Source organism: Atheta coriaria, unplaced genomic scaffold (assembly GCF_025399875.1).
Source record: "Atheta coriaria isolate IRGN ID8LTWV9N9 unplaced genomic scaffold, Caltech_Dcor_3.1 hic_scaffold_9_pilon, whole genome shotgun sequence".
NCBI lineage: Eukaryota > Metazoa > Arthropoda > Insecta > Coleoptera > Staphylinidae > Dalotia > Dalotia coriaria.
Genome location: NW_027045451.1, coordinates 7,999,444 through 8,010,220, shown reverse-complemented (window position 1 = coordinate 8,010,220; position 10,777 = coordinate 7,999,444). Strand labels below are relative to the sequence as shown.

At 37.2% G+C, this 10,777-nt stretch overlaps 3 protein-coding genes across 3 annotated transcripts; 2 read left to right on the top strand and 1 right to left on the bottom strand.

The window, feature by feature from the left end:
* The first annotated feature begins 21 nt into the window (after nucleotides 1–21).
* Nucleotides 22–3,479, top strand: Clbn (Nuclear export mediator factor NEMF homolog Clbn). The gene is given in 8 exon segments (XM_065312742.1): nucleotides 22–216; nucleotides 294–465; nucleotides 520–1,014; nucleotides 1,066–1,957; nucleotides 1,960–2,509; nucleotides 2,564–2,834; nucleotides 2,902–3,152; nucleotides 3,216–3,479. Coding segments are annotated over 8 exon segments (2,886 nt in total). The 5' UTR covers nucleotides 22–160; the 3' UTR covers nucleotides 3,415–3,479.
* mIF2 (mitochondrial translation initiation factor 2) lies at nucleotides 3,148–5,941 on the bottom strand (the record flags this gene model as incomplete). The annotated part of the gene is made up of 6 exons (XM_065312743.1): nucleotides 3,148–3,400; nucleotides 3,493–3,666; nucleotides 3,718–4,860; nucleotides 4,915–5,524; nucleotides 5,664–5,775; nucleotides 5,835–5,941. Coding segments are annotated over 5 exons (2,145 nt in total), but the record flags the coding sequence as incomplete, so codon positions are not given.
* A 3,459-nt stretch (nucleotides 5,942–9,400) lies between these two features.
* Nucleotides 9,401–10,768, top strand: LOC135798257 (protein phosphatase 1 regulatory subunit 42-like). The gene is made up of 5 exons (XM_065311043.1): nucleotides 9,401–9,599; nucleotides 9,658–10,198; nucleotides 10,252–10,362; nucleotides 10,432–10,539; nucleotides 10,598–10,768. Exons 1-5 carry the CDS (start codon nucleotides 9,516–9,518, stop codon nucleotides 10,693–10,695), a joined length of 942 nt encoding a protein of 313 aa, XP_065167115.1. The 5' UTR covers nucleotides 9,401–9,515; the 3' UTR covers nucleotides 10,696–10,768.
* Nucleotides 10,769–10,777: the final 9 nt, after the last annotated feature.

Genomic DNA, 10,777 nt, shown 5'->3' with positions numbered 1-10,777 from the left:
GCAAATGAAATGTTTGCATTAAAGTTAGGTAACCAAGTATACACCAACAAGTCAATTCCAAAATTGCGACAATTCATGTCAAACGTGTCTGAAGTTTTTATTTTGATCACAAGTTGGAGAATTTTATTTAATAAAATCTGGCTAGTGGGTTTTCAGCGAAATGAAGACGCGATTTAACACTTACGATATCGTCTGTAGCGTCACAGAGTTACAAAAGTAAGCATTTAGGTTACCTTTAAAATTTCATAATTTATTGCAATTCTTTAATTATATTAATTTGATTGTCTTATCAGGTATGTAGGAATGCGAGTGAATAATATCTACGATGTGGATAATCGCACATATCTTATTCGGCTGCAGAGAACCGAAGAAAAAGCCGTTTTACTGATAGAATCGGGCAATAGGTTCCATACAACAAATTATGAATGGCCCAAAAATATGGCACCCTCTGGTTTCAGCATGAAAGTATGAAGCAATTTAAAATATTTAATTTTCTTATTCAACCTTTGTAATTTTTAGTTGAGAAAACACTTGAAAAACAAAAGATTAGAGAGTTTAACACAAATGGGAACAGACAGAATTATAGATTTTCAGTTTGGAACTGGGGAAGCTGCTTATCATGTGATATTGGAGTTGTATGATAGAGGAAATGTTGTGTTGTGTGATCATGAAATGACAATATTATATGTGTTGAGGACTCATACTGAAGGTGAGAATGTCAGGTTTGCTATTCGAGAGAAGTATCCCCATGATAGAGCCAGGGAATCAGCTGCACCAAGTTTAGAAGATATTAAAAAATACTTGGAAGGTGGAAAACCAGAAGACAATTTGAAAAAAGTACTCATGCCTAAACTAGAGTATGGTCCTGCTTTGATTGAGCATGTTTTACTTAAACATGGCTTTAAGAATACAAAAATAAAAGATTTTAATATGGAAACTAGTTTAGGAAAGTTGCATCTTGCTTTGACTGAAGCAGAAAATGTGTTGTCAGCAGCAAAAACGAATCATTCCAAAGTAAGTTAAGAACAATTGTCTAAATTACTATTAATGTTTTGATACTATTAGGGATATATCATACAAAAGAAGGAAGAAAAGCCAAACCCAAACTCTAAAGCAGAAAAAGAATATTTTTACTCAAACCAAGAATTCCACCCAATACTCTACTCACAGCACGAAAACCTACCTCATCAAGAATTCGAGACTTTCAATCAAGCCGCCGATGAGTTCTTCTCGACCTTACAGGCCCAAAAAATCGACTTGAAATCTATGCAACAAGAACGCGAAGCAATTAAAAAACTCGAAAATGTTAAAAAGGATCATGACCAACGCTTGCTCGCACTAGAAAAGACACAAGAAAACGATAAGATCAAAGCTGAACTCATTTCAAACAATCAACAACTCGTTGACAACGCAATTATAGCCATCCAAAGTGCCTTGGCTAGCCAGTTACCGTGGACCGACATCGAAGAGATGGTTAAGGATGCAGCGGCTAAAGGCGACCCGGTAGCAAAGCACATTAAACAACTTAAACTGAACACAAATCATTTTACAATTCTTCTCGCGGATCCTTACTACGAGGATGAAGAAAATGCTCCACCACCGCTTGTGTTAGTAGATATTGACCTGGCATTGACTGCGTTTGCAAATGCGAGGCGCTACTATGATCAAAAGCGATCAGCGGCTAAAAAACAGCAGAAAACGATTGAATCTTCCAGCAAAGCGTTGAAATCGGCTGAGAAGAAAACCAAACAGGTTTTAAAAGAAATGCAGACCACAACAAATATTAACAAAGCAAGAAAAGTATATTGGTTTGAGAAATTTTTCTGGTTTATTAGCAGCGAGAATTATATGGTTATCGCAGGTCGGGACCAACAGCAGAATGAACTTATTGTGAAAAGATATATGAAACCAGTTGATATCTACGTGCACGCGGATATTCATGGTGCATCTAGTGTGGTGATAAAAATCCATCAGGGAAACCGGTACCGCCAAAAACATTGAATGAAGCTGGGACAATGGCGATTTGTTACAGTGTCGCATGGGATGCTAAAGTGTTAAGTAATGCGTATTGGGTCTTTGGCGACCAAGTTAGTAAAACTGCTCCGACTGGAGAGTATTTAACGACGGGTAGCTTTATGGTTCGAGGCAAGAAGAATTTTCTACCACCATCGCAGTTAATTCTTGGACTGGGATTCTTGTTTAAGTTAGAGGATGGTTCAGTAGAGAGACACAAAGGCGAAAGGAAAGTTTTAACAGCTTTGGAGGAAATGGACCAATTACAAGTTACCAGTGAAGAGGGAAAGGATGAAGAGGAGATAGTTGTATCGGATGGAGATGATGATGAAGATAATGATGAAAAAGAACCAGATGATAAACTAGAAGACATTTCGGAAGAACCAGAAGTAAAAATCGAACCAAATGAAGATGTTTCAGATGACAGCAGCAGTGATGATGATTTAAAGTTTCCTGATACTCAAATCAAGATTAAACATTTTCAAGGCACCACAAAGTAATTCTAACAGAATTTGTACACAGTCATACTAATTATTTTTTTTAATTTCAGGATTGATATTGATTCAAAAACTTCTTTATTAGAAGAGCATAAAGATGAACTTGAGGATCGCATCGAAAAGGCGAGACAGCGAAGTCGAACTGCCAGTGAAGCAAGCACAAAATCCAAAGTATCCACAACAAGTCAAGAAAAAGAAGTAAAAGAACCGAAAGTAAAGCAACCACCGCCGAAACGTGGCCAAAAAAGTAAACTAAAGAAAATAAAAGAAAAGTACAAAGATCAAGATGAAGAAGAACGCGAATTGCGCATGACAATTCTTCAGGTAACTCAAAAAATACAACAAATCATTCTTGTATAAAATAATTAACATGTTTTGTATTATTTTGTAGTCGTCTGGTCCATTAAAGAAAAATAACAAGAAGAGCCAGAAGATCACGCAGGCTGCAGAACAGCAAGCCAAAAAACAGCAAGCGCGCCAGCCGCGCATTAAAACAGAGCAGGAGTTGCAAGAAGATGATGAACCCGTGGTAGCTGCCGATGTGGACATGATCGATGCACTTACAGGTTTGCCTGTGGTTGAAGACGAGCTACTCTTTGCCGTGCCAGTTGTTGCACCTTACAATACCTTGGCGCAATACAAGTAAATATTATTTTATATTTCCACAAAGTTTTAACAATTCCACCTTAAACTTATACCTTACAGGTTCAAAGTAAAATTGATACCAGGCACATCAAAACGCGGTAAAGCTGCAAAAACTGCAGTGAACATGTTCCTACACGATAAAACAACATCGCAACGCGAGAAGGACCTGCTCAAAGCAGTAAAAGACGAAACACTCGCTCGGAACATCCCCGGCAAAGTGAAACTTTCAGCGCCGCGTATGCAAGCTTTACGAAAATAATAAAAAAAGTTAAATTTTGTTTGTTATTAAAAGATTTAACTAGATATAAAAGTTTTAAGTTAAAAGCATTGCAATTACCTTAGAAACCAGGATCCCATGTTGTTTGCTGTGGTACCTTGCGTTTTTCATAGCAGACTAACTTATCACCTTGCTGAAAATCTATATTTTTGTCTGATAGTTGCAAACCACACTCGAGATCTGTTTTGATTGAATCAACTTCGCTCTTGAGATGGCGCATGGAACTCAATGTGCCTATAAGATGCAAAATTACTAAGTCGTAATTCTCTTTGTATTAAAATTTACCATCGTAAAGCACTTCATCATTGCGCATTAATCTATATAATGCGTTACGTTTAAGTTGTCCCTTGACACATCTGGAACCAGCGACCGGAATCTTCTTTTTGCCCTCATTAATATCAAACTGTTGCAAGACTGTAGCTTCCCCAATAATTTCTTCCACTTCTTTTAAGGGCAGACGGTTGTTAATTTCTTGTTTCACGTCGTCTACTAATTTGTAAATAACATTAAGTGATTTCACAATTACTGCTTCGTTCGATGCAATATCAGCAATTTTTTGGGGGCAATCAACGTTGAAAGCGTAGATGATCCCGTTGAAACTCTTTGCTAACTCTACGTCTGATTCACTAACCGGACCAACGCCGTAGTGTACTAAATCCATTTCACAATCCTGTAAATCGTAGGTGTCTAAAGTATTTAAGATGGCCTCCAATGTTCCGTTGACATCGGCTTTTATTACTAGATTGAGTGCTGGATGACCATCATCAGGTTGTAACTCTTTCTGCCGTGGTCCTGTAGCTCTTAACTTATATCTACCCATGCGACGTTTCATTGCTAGTCGTTCTTGGTATTCTCTTTGATGCGCTTCCGTCTTTTCCGCAATGGCGCTTGCGATATCTTTGCTTTTCTCTTGGAATTTTTTATGTTCGCGGGTTTTTATAACGTCCCTGCCCTTCTGTTCACTTGGAACTTGCAAAACCACGTCTCCAGCCGCTGGCAGATCTCGCCAACCTTCGATTTCGGCCGGATAACCTGGTTCTACTTTATCTAAAATAGTACCATCCGCTGCTCGGAGTAGTCGGACTTTACACAAACATGTATCGGCAACCAAAATGTTTCCGCGTTTGAGAGTACCTTGTTGAACAACGACAGTTGATAGCTTACCCCGGTGAGGATGTAGCTTACTTTCAACAACCACTGCTTCTACTGTACCTTTCGGATCGCTACCCAGCTCTAATAATTCTGCTTGTAGAACTAAAGCTTCGGTGAGCGCCTCAAGATTCTGTTTCTTTTTGGCGGAAATTGGAATAGCCTGCACGTCGCCCCCATGTTTTTCGACTTGAATGCCAATTTGCATCAGCATCTGTTCTGTGCGGTCTATGTCTGCATTCGGAGCGTCTATTTTATTAATGGCGACCAAGATAGGCACTGTAAATACAAGTTATTCAGTACATATTGGAATACACAACTAATCGAACCTACCATTTGCTTGCCGAGCCATTCTAACAGACTCTATAGTCTGTTCCATGACACCATCATCTGCTGCGACGACCAGCACAACAATATCCGTAATATTTGCACCGCGTTCTCTCATGGCTGTAAAAGCTGCATGACCTGGCGTGTCCAAGAAAGTAATCTTTGCGCCATTTTTTAAAAGAACTGAAAAAGCACCAATATGTTGCGTGATTCCACCAAATTCTTGATCGACCACACTAGTCTGCCGCAAAGCATCCAGTAAAGTAGTTTTGCCATGATCCACATGACCCATCACAGTGACCACTGGTGGTCTTGGCACTAAGAATTCTTTAGCTGGCATTGGTTGTGGATAAACATCTTGATCTTCAGTGATTGTTTGAGCACTAGGTTTGCCAATAACGCGCATTCGACGGCCACTCCGTCTAATAGCATCTTGCAGTTTCCCCAAATCACTGATTACCGTATTAGCACCTCGAAATTCGTTAAGGAATAAATCGGATATATATTGGGTATCTCCTTTTAAAATCGTGGATAATTCTCGGATCGTTATGTCTCTCCATACTTCAACAACTTCTGACTTTGCTTTGGGCGAATATTCGATAATTCTTGATGATTTCTATGTTTTAACAATGATATTTGAATTTTAATGAAATAATATCTTTTGTTAAGCAGTGTAGTCAATGCAAACACAAAAAGTTTATAAAAATTAAACATAAGTTATGGTTATTGTAATATTGTATGTAAAGTAAACTTACTCTCTCTTCAGCTGTTCTCCTTCTTTTATAAAGATGATTTGTTGTGTGATATTGCAAGTACACTATGCTACCCAATTCTTGTTTAGTTTGTAATATTTGTAACAATTTTAATCTATTGAAATAAAATGCATTTAATTAGTATTTGAATATTTTGACTAGTCTAGAGTAAACCTTTTATTCACGCCTTGTTGAATAACATGTTTATTTACTAGGAGGCACAATTTCTCCACACCACAACACGCTCTATAAAAGCCATTTTGCAAATAAATAATTACATATTAAATTATTAACTACAGTAAAACTGGGAACTGAGAACCCTGAGAACACTTTTGCTTTCTGCCGACAAATTTGTTGGTTAGATATTATATCATGTGCGCGAATCATGCCTGCATTTAAAACCAGAAAATACACCTTGTTGAAACAACACAAACAACAATTTTAAAGGGAAATAATTATTATTTATTATCAAAGAAGATACAAGCTTGTTTATTGTGAATTTGCTTGTTTCTTAGTAATAGGTATATTAAAGCAAATATATTATGCGCGCTTTGTACAGTGGTTGCCTATGCAAGATTAAATAAATACTTTATTTATTTCTAAATTATTATTAGAGTGCCAAAAGTTTTTTCAATGCACTGGGAATTGATAGAAATAAAATATGTATGTAAAAAAACAAAAGATTTGGGTCTGATTGTATTGGTCAGGCTGCGACAAAGTTCTCACTCCCGGGCGCGATCCCACTACTGCACGACGCGGGGACTTTTGGCTGCTGGGTTTCCCCCCTGGCCCGGTGCGCCCCTCCTTAGCCGACCTGGCCATCCCAGACTCCTCCAGGATGTCCATATCGACGCCCAGCTTAGTGTGGACGCCCAGTCAACGTGAGAAGCCTTGCCACAGTAAGCCCCGACCTCAAACCATCCACCAAATCCGACCTCCCGGTAGCAGGATTACAGAAGTGCGCCACACTCCCAGTCGAAGAACAGCGTCTAAATAACAGAACTTGACTACTATTTTCGAGGTCAATGAAAGTCAACAATACAAGTACGAGTAAAAATATGTATACTAATGACTCATTGTTGAAATTTAACGCAAACGTCGAAGTACTTAAATGATATATTTTTCACATTCTTTTATTTTTGTTAGATTTAATTTTGTTGCTGGTAGGGTCAAATTATCCACGATAACATTCTCAAACTCAAAATGAAAGAATTTGAACTAATTGATTATTTAAATAAATGTAAAATTACTTTTGTCCAGTTTTTTTTTAAATATTAATTAAAAATTATAATATTTTAATATTTTGCTAATTAATTTTCCAAAAGGGCACATTTGAGAACGACTGTCTCAAACCACCCTGAAGAGAAAAGAGTTCCTGAAGACCTGCAACTTTTCTGCTGAACCACTGAGACAAAATTAGGAATTAGGCAAATATATTAAGTAACAGACAGTTAATTATGTTACTCTAGCAAAACATGTAAAAAATAAAACTTTTCAGTTGTTACGAATTCGGCTTCTTGTCCGCAAACAATTGTAAATAGATGACAAACATTTATTACTTTATGATAAACTATTTAAAATAAAATTTGGATGTTTTCTGCAACGAATATATGGGACCTTTTCTAGAATGTTGCATTAGAAAGTTGTATATTCAATGCAAGTAGTATATGTAGTAGGTATATTGTTCATTTTTATTAATTTTACACTTCTACTGAGCAGATGAGTCGAAGAATATTCCATTGAAGTTGTAAAATCACTGGTAATTTCTTTATTGGAATATTGATTATTGCTCATTTTCATCATTTTTCATCTGCGGTACACGTTGTACCATCGTTCGAATAAAAAAAAACGGAGAGTGGTCAGTGAGTTTTGAATCACAACCCCGGCTACACAAGTTTAACTGTTTCGTACAAGTTTTTTTTAACAACGATAACAAGGTAAAATGTTGTTCAAGAAAACTTATTTTATTTCAAGTTATTTATTTTCCACTTTATTCTATATTTATTAGTAAACGCAAGCGTTCCAATACTTCGGCGGCTCAATACGAAGTATATCTCTGCATGATGAAGAGTGATAGTGCTTTTCGAAGTGGCACAATAAATCCAACGATACCGCTGAACTATTTAAATCAGTGTTGGGCGAACTTAACTCATAAATTATATTCCTGCGACGACGGTCCAGTTCTAACAAGCGATGAATTGAAGAAAAGATTCAGCGATTGGAGGTACTGCACCCGTAACAAATAGAGAAAAGCTACGGGTGGTGGCCCACCTAGTAGTACGACGATGACGGCTCTGGAGAAGCGGGGAATTGCGGCCTGGGGGAAGACCACAGTTACTGGTGCCCGGAGCAGGCCAACAGTAATGGCCAAATCTACGCAGGCAGTGTTAACTACCTGCACAGATTCCCTAGGTGAGCGGATTGATCGACTGCATTATCGATCGAAATGCATTAGCAAAAAAATAAATAATCAAATAATATAAATATATAAAAATATCTATTATGTTATTGAATGCCTTCTAAAATTTGCCTATTTATAATTTCTTTCTCCAACAAGTGTCAATCTTCTTGAATTACTGTAGGTTCAGCCGGGTCTACTGGTGCTTCAGGCATAATATTAGTCTTGTTCCGTTACACATCTTACGACACTGCCGTCCACGAATCTACCCCATTGTCCATTGGTTTGGTGGTGTTCAGTGTCGCGGTTCTTACCCATTTTGCTAAGCGATGTTTCTCCATTCTGCCCATCTGTTCATTCCAGGCTCTTCTTTTGTTTCTCAACCATAGTATATCGTCTTGAATGTTTAGAGCTTCTCTAATGACTGCACTCCGGTGTTGATTTGCTTCTCTCTACATGTATCGGCCCTTGCTTCGACAGCGTTGGCCAATATTAGTCAGATGCATGTTTTGTACAGAAATGTTTATTTCTGCAGATTACAAGCGATGTTACTGTTGATATCAGCATGACTATGTGGGTTGATCTCTGTACTTCTCTTACCAAATTGCGATTGTTCGTCTTTGTAGCGGAACATGTTTGGCTTACTTCGATGTACTTAAGTGGCACAGTGGAGTAAGAAACCTCGAATACGATGATTTACGGACGCGATATGCTCATTCTATTCTTGGATTGGAAATATGTACTCTACTTTGTTAAATATGCATGTTGTCAAGTCAAAATCCAAAAAAATAAAAGTAAAAGTCATAGCGCAGGTTTAGTCCAAAAAATTCATTGCTAGTTTTAATTGAACTGACTATAAAAATTGAATATAAAAGTTTTAGTTGAATTTATTGCATGTTTTTTAAAATTATGCACTGTTGTTGTGCCCTGTCTTTTTAACATTCACTCAATACAATAAACGTTAATCGGGGTGAGTAGCTCCCACACTTGTATCTTCGTATGGGTACAGCCAAATGCTGTCCCCACCACTTTTTATGGGTATAAAAGATTAGCGCAATCTGTACATATAAATCTATGAGCTCTTTTCCCAATCCCCTCTGCGTTGTTTGCCAGAATAGTGGCAGGTCTCAAAATTCTGCTTGGGGGAGTGTGGGATGCCCCCGTAATTCTAGAGCACTGAATTACGATTTTTGCTCTCGAAAATTGATGCATTCGTTTAAATTTAAAATTTCAGTCAATCATAATGTAAAGGCCCAAAAGCACATCCAAGAACAACTGTCCTGAAAAGAGAGAGGAAACAAATTTGATTTTTAAACGGTTTGATCAATGTTTTGTTGTTTCCGTAGTTACCACATAAATAACTCCTACGTCAGTGAAATTTAGAGTATAAAACAACATAAGATTGTCTATTTTACTATATTATACAAAATAAACGTTGATTAGTTCTTTATCTTGAGATGGATCTTCCACCATTACCAGCACCAAAAAGATCTGGACGTCATACGCATATGCACAAACAAAATAAACTTCTCAAACATATTGTATGTATATTTAATATCAAAATGACACAATTATTATAAAGGAGGTATTTTCGTTCAGCCTGAAATAATAAATCCCGTCCATCTGACAACAGTCTACTTATACAATAACGAAATAGAAAAAATCGAAGGACTCGAAGCCGCCGTCAACATTGTTACCCTCTATTTGCAACAGAACCGAATCAAAATCATCGAAAATCTGCACACGCTCAAAAAACTTCAGAAGCTTTATTTGGGGCATAATCAAATCACAGTGGTTGAAAACTTAGAAGCAAACATTCTCCTGCAAGAGTTAAACCTCGAAAAACAAAATATCAAAAAGTCGGAATGTATGTGTTTTGATCCACGTTCAATTTTTGCTTTGTCGGCGTCACTACAAGTTCTGAATGTGACCGGAAACAATATCAGAAGTCTATACGGTTTAATGCCCTTAAGTGCATTGCGGATTTTGCACGCAGGTAAAAATAAACTAACCGAGATCTACGATGTATTGGAAACGATCCAGTTTTGGTATTACTTATATGAAGCAAATTTTGCTGGCAATCCTGTTACGAAAAAGCATCGATTCAGAGAATTACTGATTGGTCATACTATGAGATTAAGTATTCTTTATGTCCTGAGTCGTTTTTGTTTTGCACATAAACATATGTTGTAGATTTACTGGATGGTAAGCAAATAAGTCCTACAACACGTACATTTATACGAAATTTCGAAGAAGAAATAAAGAACAAGACTCATAATGTTAATTTATCTAATACCTATCCAGGTTAGTTAACATGAACTATTATTGACTTGCTTATATGCATCTATGTAACCATGATACTTCCTTTTTAAGATTTGCCCACAAATTATTCCACTGCGCTACAGGAGGCTGTTTCCTCTACTATCATCAAAACCGGTTTGTCTGATTTAACTGTGACTAGTCACATTCCATGGAAACAATGTAGGTACATGTCTACTTTAATTACAAATATCATTTATCAATACCTTGTTCTAAACAGTACCCAAACGTATGCCTTCAAAAAAATCGAATTTGCGTCATGGAGGTGACGCTAAATCCACGCCGGATAACAGAAGTTTATTCCCGATGAATTTGTAATACTTTCAAATGTACAACTTGTGACATGTGAACAAATTGGTTGCAAAAATAGCAATAAATCCAAAATGGCGAATGTGCCCAC

What these genes read in the sequence shown, in the direction of transcription:
- LOC135798257 (XM_065311043.1), top strand. Translation starts at nt 9,516, where the DNA reads ATGGATCTTCCACCATTACCAGCACCAAAAAGATCTGGACGTCATACG. An exon ending in TGGTCATACTATGAGATTAA is followed by an intron (nt 10,199 to 10,251) that starts GTATTCTTTATG and finishes CATATGTTGTAG; the next exon opens with ATTTACTGGATGGTAAGCAA. An exon ending in TCACATTCCATGGAAACAAT is followed by an intron (nt 10,540 to 10,597) that starts GTAGGTACATGT and finishes TGTTCTAAACAG; the next exon opens with TACCCAAACGTATGCCTTCA.